General features: G+C 47.3%; 1 protein-coding gene across 4 annotated transcripts in view; it reads left to right on the top strand.

Annotated features, from left to right (window-relative positions):
- The window catches only part of YTHDC2 (YTH N6-methyladenosine RNA binding protein C2), a 2707399-nt gene that overhangs the window by 1834977 nt on the left and 860055 nt on the right, over positions 1-12367 (top strand). For all 4 annotated transcript variants that reach the window (XM_069625524.1, XM_069625523.1, XM_069625522.1 and 1 more), the window contains exons 20-21: positions 6585-6704; positions 6782-7054. In XM_069625524.1, coding sequence (XP_069481625.1) covers positions 6585-6704; positions 6782-7054 — 393 coding nt within the window. The remainder of the gene's footprint in view (positions 1-6584; positions 6705-6781; positions 7055-12367) is intronic.

Below are 12367 nucleotides of genomic sequence, written 5' to 3'. Positions count from 1 at the left end.
ATACAGTGCACAGAGGTCCAGCCCAAAGAGCCAGCCGTGTGTTACACATCACCTTTGAAGATACGGTATACGCCCAGTCAAGACCGGCGCCTCTACGGGAATCAGGTGAGCGTTACAATGGCCTCAGGATATCTGGTAGCATAGTCGATAAGTACCAGGATAAACCTATTACCGGAGGATGTTTGGGGGCCAAGAGGACCAACATTGTCAATCCCTACCCTCTCAAATGGTACCCCCACAACTGGGAGTGGTACCAGTGGAGCTCGGATTCTTGAGCCACTCTTACCAGATAACTGGCAGGTGGCACAACTCCTGCAGTGATTTTCTACTTGCACCCCCACCTTGGGCCAGTAGAAATGCATGGTTTATAGACATAATTTCGAAATCAAAAATTTCGAAAGTCAAAAAGTCGAAAAAATGTCGAAAAAAATGTCGAATTTATTTTTTATGACGTTTTTTTTTCGAAATGGGGGGGTTCCCCCCCCCCCAACCCCCGTTTTTTCTTTTTTTTTTGTTTTTACCTATTTTTTTATATAAACTAGAGCCCAAAAAAAAATATCGAAAAAAAAAAATAATTCGACATTTTTTTTTTTCGACTTTTTTGATTCGACTTTTTTGACATTCGAAATTTTGTTTTCGATATTATGACTGGACACCGAAATGCATGGATAACCTTTGCTTGGTTCTCTTGATACCAAGGTAACCAGCAAGGGACACTTCAGCTGCCAGCTGCAGGAGGAAGGGTCTTACAGCAGGTGAGCCACCAACCTCCTTGGGGACTTTCTGCTGCATCTCCCACAAGCCCTAAGGCTCTCAGATCATTTCCCAGCTAGACGTTTCCTGGGACCTCTCTCTGAATGCTCACTGGAATCCTGACTACCGTGCCATTTAAAGTAAGATTTACAGGTATAACTGGGACTTGGAGAGGTGGGCCATGAGCCAACTTAGTGAGCATCAGAGGAGCTCTGGCAACTTCCTCTGGGTCTACCAAGGTAGAATCCACTACAGTTCTGCTGCACCCACTCTCCCTAAGAGCAGAAATATCTACTCCATTAATCAGCACACTGTCCTTAAAGTAGTGCTTGATATTATCAGGTATTCTAACATACGCCTCTGAGACGTTCGGCTCCCAGGGAAACTAAAACTACCGCAGAAACTATCCCACTGGGGAAGGAATCTGAGGAGAAGGATGCCCTTGTAATCTCTTTTTCCTCATAGGCGGAGAAGGCCAGATTAGCAGAGTGGACCCCAAGCTTTTGACCTTACATCTGGGGTCCCCCTTCACATGGTCACTTGCTCCACAAGCCACACAAGATCCACTGGGTCTGTGGACATAGGGAGGCTTACTGTAACCATAGTTCTGTTTTGGAGGATAACCTCCTCTACCCTGTGTGTTCTCTTGTGACTTACACTTATTTTTTTTTTTTGTGGCTCTTCTGGGAGGAAGTTTTATCAGATCCCCCACCCTCCTTATCTTTGGACTTTTCCTCCTCCTCTTGCTTACCAGGATGAGTCTTGTCCTTATGGGACTCTCTATGTGACACCCACAAATCTGCTGCAATGGCCAGCTTCTTAGGATCTAACTCCTTTGAATCTGCCAATTGCTGCTTAAGCTCAGGGGAACAAGATGGAAAGATATGTTCAAGCATGACAAGACATATCATACACTCAAAGTTGGAGACCTTATAGCCTTCAACCCAGCCAGTCAAGTTATTTAAATAATCAGTCACATATGACGCCTAAGTACTGCCTTCTTTCTTTCTGTACTCTATAAACCTTTTCAAGTATTGGGCAGGAGTCTTCCCAAACTTTAAAATGAGTTTGCTTCAACATTGCAAAATCTACTCTTTCAGCTTTTGACATTTCCATAATAGCACTGCAGCCAGAATGGGGTAGTCTGCTGATCAACCATACAATCTTATTAGCATTTACAACCTCTTGAACCTCTCATGCATACTCAACTGCATTCAACCTGTCCATAATGTCATTCTTCTCATCATACACACTGAGCAGATCTTTAGGAAATCTTGGATGAGAGGAGGACCCAGACCCATGTCCAGATCCCCTGGATCCTAGTGAAACTTGGAGCTTGGCCAGTTCCAACTAGTGATCCCTGTCTTTCTGTTTTTCTGCCTGCTTCTATATTCAGCTCAGCCATGTGAAATTCAAGCTCCTTCTGCTTAAACAGCAGCTCTTGCATCTTGAATTCCAGCATGGCCTCAGCATCAGAGCTTGCAGAGGAAACACTAGACATAGCATCTTCCCTGTCATCATGGGCAGCACTGATGAGGGCAGTGACAGAATTGTCAATTCTGCCAGTGGAAGCTGCTCCACCTCCTTCTGCACTCTCATCAGACGCTATGGCACTGAGTTGCAACTCTTGCCATTCCATGATTTTCTGAATCATTTCCATTTTTGTACCGTGAGCAGGTAAACCCCTTTCAGTACACGGCTTTCTCAATGTTTCTGAGAAAGCATTTAAGGTTATAAAGGTACTTGTTTCCATTATAATAGATAGGTCTATGGCCTTTACAGTTATCACTACAAAGTCAGTATGTGTCCTGGATAGGAATAACTTGAAATGCCTTCACTAGTGTGCAACACTGGATACCTTCAGTCCTATCCCACCGCTGCCACCAATTTGTGAAGATGGATTTCTGAACTCTGACCTGATGGGCAGAGGTTCAGTAGGCCAGCCTAGTTTCTTGGAACAGGGTAACCTTCTTGACAAGCCAGACCAATCAACGTAGCTTGGTGGCGGTCAAGACTAGGTCACAGGAGGGGTGAGGGTGACTGAAAGACCTCAATGAGCACACAGAGTAAAGGACACTTACAAATCACTCCCAGTCAGGTGCAGATATATTAAAAATGCAAATACATTTATTTCAAGGCCTTTGAGTTTCAACACACAAATCAAATCACAGTAATACTATCAAGCCAACACAATCCTATCTAAATACATATATACAAGACCATTGGGGTCTAAAAGGTTAATGCACAAAATGGATCCACAACCTAAAAGGGGGAGGAAACAGTGCAAATTGTCTTTAGTCCCTTCTGCATCCAACACACCCCTAACTACGAGGCAGTCCAATCCCTAAGAAGAGTGGAGCCTAATGCTCAAATGTACATGCAATGCCAGCGCACACGGTAGTTCAAATGGGCAAAACAGGGTCTCTTCAAGGGTCTGTAGCAACTCAGGAAGGTGGGTGAGGCGATGAAGAATAGGTTCCAACTATTCGAGGAGGGTTTCCACTTGAGGGCAGAGTCGATTCCAAGAGTTAGGAATAGTTCACTAGTTTGCACTAGCAGTGGAAAGGAGAGGGGCTCCCAGGGGCCACTTGTGCATAAAAATGGATAGAGGCACTAGGGGCCACCGGTTAGGGTTGCGATTACTCACCGACCCCGGCACACTCCGGGCAAAACTTCAGCAGTCGAGTCCACTTCGGTTGCAGGTTCAAGTGCGGCAATTTGGTGGCTAAGCGGCTTTCAGCGCGAAGATATGGCTATGATTGACAAACAGGACAGTGGCGATTTCTCTGCTCCTAGTGGATGGATCAGGCAAGTTTCACTGCAGCAGGCTTCAGGGGTAAGAGGGACACAAATGCAGCGCATCTGCAAAGGTCGTCACCACAGCTGGGTGACACGGCAACCGCGTATACTCTGGTTCTGGCGCACTCGTCTCACTTCAGACCTGGGATCACCAAGTGTACGAAATTCGGTGTGAGGGTGCCGTGAACACAGAGCTAGCAATATACCAAGTTTCGAGGGCCTCCTAGAAACGGCAGCGTTATCAGGGCGACGAGTCTGCGTAAACTGGTCAGCCCACTGGTTGGCCCAGGGACACTTCGAGAAGGCTTACTTGCAGGGTTTGATGAAAGTGCCGAGAATATTTGGCCCCACTATTCCAATGGGTCGAAGCGTCTTCGCAGACCTTCTAGGACGGCAAGATGCAGAGGTGTCCCACAGGATGACAGCAGGCTCAGGGTGCCAAACCTTCCACTGGGTCACCAGCAGTTCCTCGACTCGGATTCTTAGTTTCAGGATACTTGGATCCTATCCTTCGTTCAGTGAGAACTCCAGAGATCGACATGGTATGGGTGTTTGGGGCCTTCTCTTATCCAGAATCTCCTTCGCGCCAAAACAAAGAGGACCCAATGGGAGATCTGCTCGCATACAGGCATACCATACGTGGACCGATCACGGACCACAGTGGTCCCAGGCATTCACAGCACTCCAGACTCTCTGGCACCTAGGATGTGTATTGGAACCAGACGTTCCAGCCCACATCCTCGAGGTACACACACAATAGAACAACAAACAGGGTAGGCTAGTGTAAGCGAAAGAACACAGACAAGCCGTTCGAATCCTTTTAACCGTTAACAGGATGAACGTGGTATCACAAAAACAACGGTTTTGTAGGAAAAGGGCAATTCAAATATTTCTGTGAATGAGAGAACAGTTTTCTAAAAGCTCAAATTCAAAAGAGTGGGGGGAGGGGAGAAGGGTATTGGGCCGGGGAGGATCACCCAACTCAACGTACCTGTCCCTAAGGAAGAACACCCTGTCCTTAGCGGGGGTGCCTATCCCTAGGTAGCGTATGTGGTGACGCCTGTCTAATAGTGATAGAGGGGAAAGCTAGCCCTAGCCTTCTATACTGGTGACCTACGTTTTCTTTCAAAGCAACACCAAACGCACAAAGGGCTACGATTTTTATTACTCAATCTTCAATATTGTAGGCAATTCCAATTTGGTTTTGTTCAGCAATGTCCAGAACTGTAGATTAGATTCTGTAGCTAGCTGGATGTAGTTGAATCGACCTGGGAGCAGGTCAGCTGTTTGTATTCCTTATCCTGTGTCAATCTTTAATATTTGCCCATAGGTTGCATGAAAAGTAAATACTTGCAGTTAAAAGTTTGGAAAAGCCTGGAAACAGGTAAAAATAAAAGGGCCATGCGGCCGTGGGGTTTAAGAAAGGCTCTTATAAAATTACACACTTTCACCATATGTGTGCGTAAGAGCAATTGTGTATAGCAATATCCTGCAGGAGACGCCTGACCCAGCTCAGTCATTCTGACCTTTCCGATTTGGTCCCAATATTGAATCATGGTACTGACGAAGATGGCTCCATCCACACACGCCATTGAAACCTGTCGACCCCAGAGGTCATGAGGGCTCTCATGACCCATAACAAATATCCCCAATAAGAGGAAAAGGATCACACTGCTCTCTAATTGGTCTAGAGATGTTCGTGGACTCCGAATCAGGAAATGAGTCAGCTGACCAGATCCAGATATCACTAATTTATCTGGACCTACTTTTTGGCCATTTTAAAGAAAACTACTGAACAGAGTTACACCACATTTACAAAAACGCGCTTTCGGGACCAGGCTGCTGCTCCTGGCGCAAATTTGGTAAAAATCCACCCAGCGGTTTGGGCTGTAGGCGCAAGCAAAAATGCTTTCCATTGGTCTATGAAGATTTCCACACATTTTGGGACCCCCCCTGTAACTTTGCTCCCTGCCCCCGCAACAAACTTCGCAAAATCATTCTGAGGGGGCCATATACTCAAAGTTTGGTGAGGATTCGTCCAGGGGGGGCAAAGTTATAAGCTGCCCAAAAAGTGCTCTTTCTTTGAGTTGAGCAACTTAACCATAACTACAGGGCTGCTACCGCATGCCCTGTAATTGATATAAAACCGGTTATCAGCACTACAGGAATGCTTGCAACCTTGTTACTATATTGTCCTTGTCCTTGTTCTAGTGGTATGAGATGAACAGGGCTGGGATCGCTATCTACAGGGCTGTGATTACCTCCTATCAGGATAAGTAAAATAAGTTTCCCGTTTGTTATTATAGCGTACATTTGAAAAAGCACTGCAGCCTTTCTTGGGCCCACCAAAAAAGGATAAAGGAGTTATTGTGATGCTGCCCTGTAGTCTTTTAGGGACTAGATATAGTTGAAGCCCTTCTCAAATCAAGGTGCACAAGAGAACTTAATTTACCTCCCCATAGGTAAGCATATTTTTAGTGCCATCGGAAATTAGGCCTTAGCTCATTGCAAAACAGGCAAATCAACAATAAACAGTGTAACTCTACAAATATTGCTCCAATAACTTTTGTTAGAACATGAATGGTTCCCACCATGTGGAACCAAGTGGCCTTATTATTAAATCTTTTCAATGTGCCCTGTGTTAAACCAGCATGTTTACCAGGCTTTCTATCGCTAAGACTGATAGCTATTCAGCTATTTGCTCATTTATTTTTGTTTTCTTCCAATAAATTGAAGACAAGATTTCATTGCCACATGGCTTTAAGCTTCGCATATACGAGAAACGTTTTTGATCTGTGATTCTGATACACACTACTCAGAAAGTGCCCTCACTAGAATCCTGTTCAACAAAATGAAATCAATCATCAGCATGTAATCTTTTTAGTTACATGTATTTGACATACAATCATTTATTTGGCCAGACACTCTGGGCCTCCAGGCAGGCATGCACTCAAAAGTAATTAATCAAAAGTGTTTTCTGAAAGTGTTTTCAGGTGGCAGCCTTAACTCTTTGTTTTGTTTTCAATATTTAGGAACTATGTTTGCACACGAAATTGCTTGCTCCGATTAACTGCCCAATTGCTGAATTTCTTATGAAAGCCCCAGAACCCCCGCCAACTTTAATAGTCAGAAATGCTGTACAGATGTTGAAGGTGAGTGCAACAAGCTGGTGGATTGTAGTTTCCAGACATCATTTTGTAATGAATTCTAATAGTGTCTTCTATTTTAGACTATCGATGCTATGGATACCTGGGAGGATCTAACCGAACTTGGCTACCATTTGGCAGATTTGCCTGTGGAGCCACACCTTGGCAAAATGGTGCTTTGTGCTGTTGTTTTGAAATGCTTGGATCCTATACTCACCATTGCTTGCACTTTGGCATATCGGGATCCTTTCGTGCTGCCTACGCAGGCATCCCAGAAACGTGCTGCCATGCTTTGTAGGAAGCGCTTCACAGCAGGAACGTTTAGTGACCACATGGCCTTGCTCAGAGCCTTTCAGGTACTTCACTTGTTTTTCTTTATTGTATATGACATGTGGGAATAGTCAACATTTCCAGAATGATTTATGGATTGTGCTGCCATAATTGGTTTAACTTAAAAGATGATTACATTCAAGAAAAATCTTAGAGACATTAAGATATTTTTTAACAAAAACTGTTGATACTTGCGCACCACTCATGAACTATAGGCAATCTTCACAAAACAATTTGGGCTGAGATTTTTACGTGATATTTTTGCATCACAAATACATTTCTGAAGTTATTGTTATTTTCATCTCTGCAACACAATATATTTATCACTGTCTTTAACAATATCATTTATCACATGTACGTGTCCATATCAAGTCTGGGCGGGGGTGGCAAATTGGATCCTAGAACAGGAAAGAAAACGCATTGCTGGTAACATTTTGTGAGTGATAAGTAAAATAACATAATCTATAAACCTGTGTATCAACAGTTGCACATAAATCAGGCAATCTAATGTATTATTTATTTTAAACTTTTTTAAACTTTTATAAAAACATGAGCAGAACACTGGACATAGCTGTCTGGATCTGTGATTATAAAAAACTCCAAAAGGGAAAAGCCTTTGCATCTTTACTTTTTATTCTGTCTTAAGTGCATTCTTTGAGCGTTTTATAATTCTTATACTCCGAATTAACTGTGGGGCAGCACATAATGATGGGCTGAAATTTTGGAGCTCCCCTCCTCCAAGGCAATCATCCAGTTTTTAGAGTGCCCACCCATCAGCTATCCTTTAGGAATGCCTACTGGCAAATGGGACCACTGGCAGAGCTGAGAATGTTTTGTACCCAGTGATATTGTGTTTTCTGGCACTGTTCGTAGGCAGTCGGCCTGCAGCTAGAACCATGCAGCTGTACCAGCCGGTGGCTCGGAATCCTCTGCGGTTTGGAGTGCAGAAGATAAGATAGTTCTGTTGTGAAAATCTAGTTTGATATTCCTAATGCTGCCTACTGCACTGGACAGCCTGGTATGGCGAGGGTGTGCGGGAGGTTAATGTGGGGCCCTTACTGTAGTGGTGAACCGCAAAATACAGCTCGGGATGTTTCTGTGGGAGACGGCCACAGTGAATGATTGTATTCCATCAGGTAAGCGCTGTGTCACCAGCTGGCCACGAAGCCTGGCTAGAGAGGGTGCGCTCCCCAAGGATTGCGGATGGTCTGTGATCGAGCCGCTGAATAAAGGCTACCAGGCTCCTGCTTCAACCTAGGAGACCGTGAAACAGATGGTATAGAATGCTCACTACAGCATGCAGGCAAGGTGCACTTCTCTGGATGCAGAATGGCCTAGCTTGTGGTCTTATCTAATGGGTGTAGATATGCCTTTTATCGGCTATCTGGTCAGTGGGCAGGCTGGTGAGGCTGACTGTGTCTACAGTGGGTCTGTGAGATCTGATGGTGCGCATGACCATAGATTAGCGCTGTACTGTAATTGAGGGGGTCTGCTAGAGTGAAGCAAATAGGAGAGCATAGTGGTGGCCACAAAGGTGCGAGTAAGCAGAGCAGGCTGACACAACTTATACCAGGATGATGAAAGGGAATGGAGGAGGGGTGCATCGGAGTGGAGCAGTTCAAAAGTGGGCTAATTAAAATGGACTGTGGACAAGGACACACCCAGGGAGAGTCTTGGTAGTAGATCAATGGTCCAAGAGGTGAGAACGGAGGAAGGGAGTGCTTCCTTTGCCAGTGTGCTTGCGGCGGTGCAGATTACCAAGGGCACTATAGCGGGCAAGGTTTAAAGCAGTAGGTGTTGGATGTCTCACCTATTTGAGTGGACCTGCGCAAGGTTTGGCTATGAAGACGCGGGTCAGTGAGCTTGCAACCTTTTTGTGTGATCTTGAGCCCCAGGTGGAGGGGTCACTGTCTACAACACTGCGGCTAGAATGGAAGGCTGAGGTCTCCAAGGGGCAACAAAAAGGAACAGTACATGCAAAGTGAGATTGTAGGAGGGAGAAGAGGATCCTAGCATGGAGCTATTTCTGGAAAACCGATAAAGGATTCTCTCAAACTTGGATTCCTCATGTATGACATTCATGCATCCTGTCCCCTTTCCTCCTTCCTTGTCTGGCGTCCCCTAAAATGGGGACGGTACTGGAACCTTTGGCAGTGAAAAATTGAGCATCCCCTTTAAATTTAGGATACCGCGTGGGGCGCGGCCTCACCTCAGTCCCTTTTTCTGCAATGATGGCGTCAGACCTGGCAGCCAGCACAGAGACCTTTTTTTAGCTTTCTACTTGCTCCCCATTTTGTTTTTTCAATCTTATTTAACTTCCCTTTGGTGCCTTTCCTCCCCTGGCGCATGTCAGCTAGAGGAGGGGTCACAAGATGTGCCACATGCGACCGCTCGTTCCTGGCCTCCGAACGCCATGCACTCTGTCTTAAGTGTTTGGGTCCTGGCCACCACAGGGACGCATGTTCGGCTTGCAGCGCTCTCGGTCACAATTGTTGCAGTGGAGGGAGATCTTCCACACTTCTCCCCACCCTCGGGACTTCATCTCCAGGACCTCTCATCAAGAACAAGGTAGGCCCTCTGTTCAGCACGCCCCTAGGTACCCAGCAGCTTGCGAGGCCAGCTTCTTAGAGCACTTCTTCCTCTTCCTCATGCATTCCCCTCAGATGAAGGGACTCCTGAAGGACATTATGAAGGAGTTAATCCCGCAGGTTGTGCCACTCTGTTCCCCTCTTCTGGGTACTCCTCCCCCTCCCCGTACCCCTGTTCCTCCAGCAGTGCCAGTTCCAGTGCCGGTCCCTTCCCCGGTCTAGGTTCTACCGGTTGTTCTGACCTAAGGGGGTGGGGGGGGCGCTGGCACCTCTGTCCCAGGGCCCGGATTCCCCATGGTCTGTGGAAGGGGGGGGGGCAATGAGGACGTTGACGCCCAGGACGATGAACCCTCGGCATCCGTTAAGGCCTTTGTGACCACCTTCAGAGCCTGGCAGAGGTCTTTGGGGTCCCTCTGCCCGATGAAGCCCCAGAGGAGTAGGGAGTGCTACTAGAGGTGTTGGGGAAGTGCACCACAATCCGTTCTGGCATCCCTCTCCAGAAGGATGTTCTGCAGGTGGCGCATAAGGTCTGGGAAAAGCCCTAGGCTAACGCCCAGATGAAAAGTTGGACAGAAGGTTTAGGCTGGCGAATGGAGAGCCAATCCTCCTCGCCTCCCACCCACAGCTGCATTTCAATGGATTTCCTTTCTCCTGCAGATTCCTCATCTGATAGATATTACATCCAGCTGTGCTGCTTTGAAAATTATTTCGACAGGGGGCGTAGTGGGCCTCGCCTCAGCTGTCGATCGTTGATCCGATTGTCGGCTCCGGAAGTGACGTCAGATGTTGGTAGCTCGGATTTCTGGCTACAAGCGGTGTACTGATTGTGGCACCAAGATGTCCCTCACAGACCCACACGAGTTGTGTCTCTGGTGCCTCGGCACGGGTCACGGGACGGAAGGCTGTCCATTGTGTGCCAAAATGCAGCCGAAAATCCCTTTGCGATCGAGCGGCTAAACTTGCGCTTGGTCGGCCACCCTCTAAAGCTTTCAAAGGCTGATACCGAGGGGCACACCCCTGAGAAAGAACATCGGCGGAGGAAGACACGGTCCCACTCGAGGCACCGTTCTTCCGAGTCCTCGTCCAGAAAGAAGAGGAGGCATCACTACCACTGTTGAGACTCTGATTCATCAACAGAAAATGGTAAACTGTCGGCAGGGCCTACCAACTGCCGAGAGTGGGAGGATTTTAAGACCTCTATGCTCGACATGTTTAAACAGCATGCTGCAGTCAGTGCGGTTAACACCCCCACGCAGCAGGCCTTGGAGCCAAGAGCGGCGCTCTGCATTCCCGACCCCTCTCATGCTCCGGAGTTGACTGACGCCATTGGCATTGTTAAACCCTTCGACGCAGAAGGATGTCCACTAGCCCTCGAAACCGAACCGGTACCATGCACCCAAACATGTCAATGCTACAGCATCTCGTCATCTATCGACGGCCACTCTATCCTTGCCTAAAGACAAACAATTGGCACCGACGGTTGTCGAGAAGTCTTTACCCCGCACTCCCAGTCTGAATTTTTCAATACCATTTCGAGTATCTTCAGAGCCGATGACGCAGGGGACCAAAGGGATGTCGACCCCATTTTCATGGTCACAGGAGGTGTTGACTATTTTGAGGACCCCAATCCGCTGTTACAGCTGGCTCAAGGCCTTCATGAAGCCAGTGGTCTGGATACCTCACCAGACTTGGATTTTCAACAAACCCAGCCCTATAGTCATAATATATCAAATTCAGCCTTTGGTAGAAAGGGTCATTGACACCTTAGGATTGCAGTCATCAGCAGCGCCAGTACAGGGGTACAACCTCACCAATATTTTGGATGAAAGCCTGGTGACGGAGCGCAATGTGCCTCTAAACCCTGCGATTGCTGACCCTCTAACCGCTCTGTGGCAGCATCCGTGTTCTATTCCCCCCGGTTAGCTCCACCATTTCTGGGAAGTATAGGCCGGCTAGAGGAGATCCTTCATTGCTCACCTCTCACCACCCTTCCCCGGAGGGGCTTGTTATGCAGGCTGCTACAGTCTCTTCCAGACTAGCTTTCTCAACTTGCACTTTACCTCTCGACAGGGAAGCAAAAAAGGGTTGATGCCTTGGCCAAAAAGGCATTTACTTCAGGTAGTATGGCCCTTAAAGCTACCAATGTGCCAAGCAGCTTTGCCAAGTATTCATTTGAGCTTTGGACAGGAGTGGAGAATGCTGAGGGGGAAATGCACCAGGGCTTCCACCAGCTGGTGGAGGATGGGAAAGAGGTGGCCAGGCAGTCTCTGTGAATGTGCCTGGACATTGCTGACTGTGTGGGCCATTCTATGGTGTCAGCAGTAATGCTGAGGAGGCAGGCCTAGTTGAAAACTTCTGGTTGTACGCCTAATGACCCGGTTAAATTGCTGGACATGCCCTACGAGGGCGATTTATTTTTCGCCCAAAAAGCTGACGTTTCCTTGGAGAAATGTAAGGAATCTGAAATTGCTGCTAAATCTTTAGGCCCAGTTGCGCAGCCAGCCAAACCTGCCTTCAGCTTCACCTCTAGGTCAAGGGGCTACAGGCGGTATGCTCCTTATGGCAGGAGAGCGCAGCTCCCACTGGCCAGGCAAGGGCAGAAGCGTTTCTCACGCTCCGGAAAGGGCAGGGGGGGGCTTCTAAAGGCCAACAAGCAGCGTCAGCGGCGGGGGTAGACCAGCCTCCTAAGACACTTTGATGTCCTCTCCCACAATGTACCAGTTGGTGGACGGTTGACGGAGCAGTGGCAGA

This window comes from Ambystoma mexicanum, chromosome 6p (genome assembly GCF_040938575.1).
Source record: "Ambystoma mexicanum isolate Mex_15411 chromosome 6p, UKY_AmexF1_1, whole genome shotgun sequence".
Classification (NCBI taxonomy): domain Eukaryota; kingdom Metazoa; phylum Chordata; class Amphibia; order Caudata; family Ambystomatidae; genus Ambystoma; species Ambystoma mexicanum.
The sequence above is the reverse complement of the archived record's forward strand: the minus strand, read 5'-3'. Positions and strand labels throughout refer to the sequence as shown.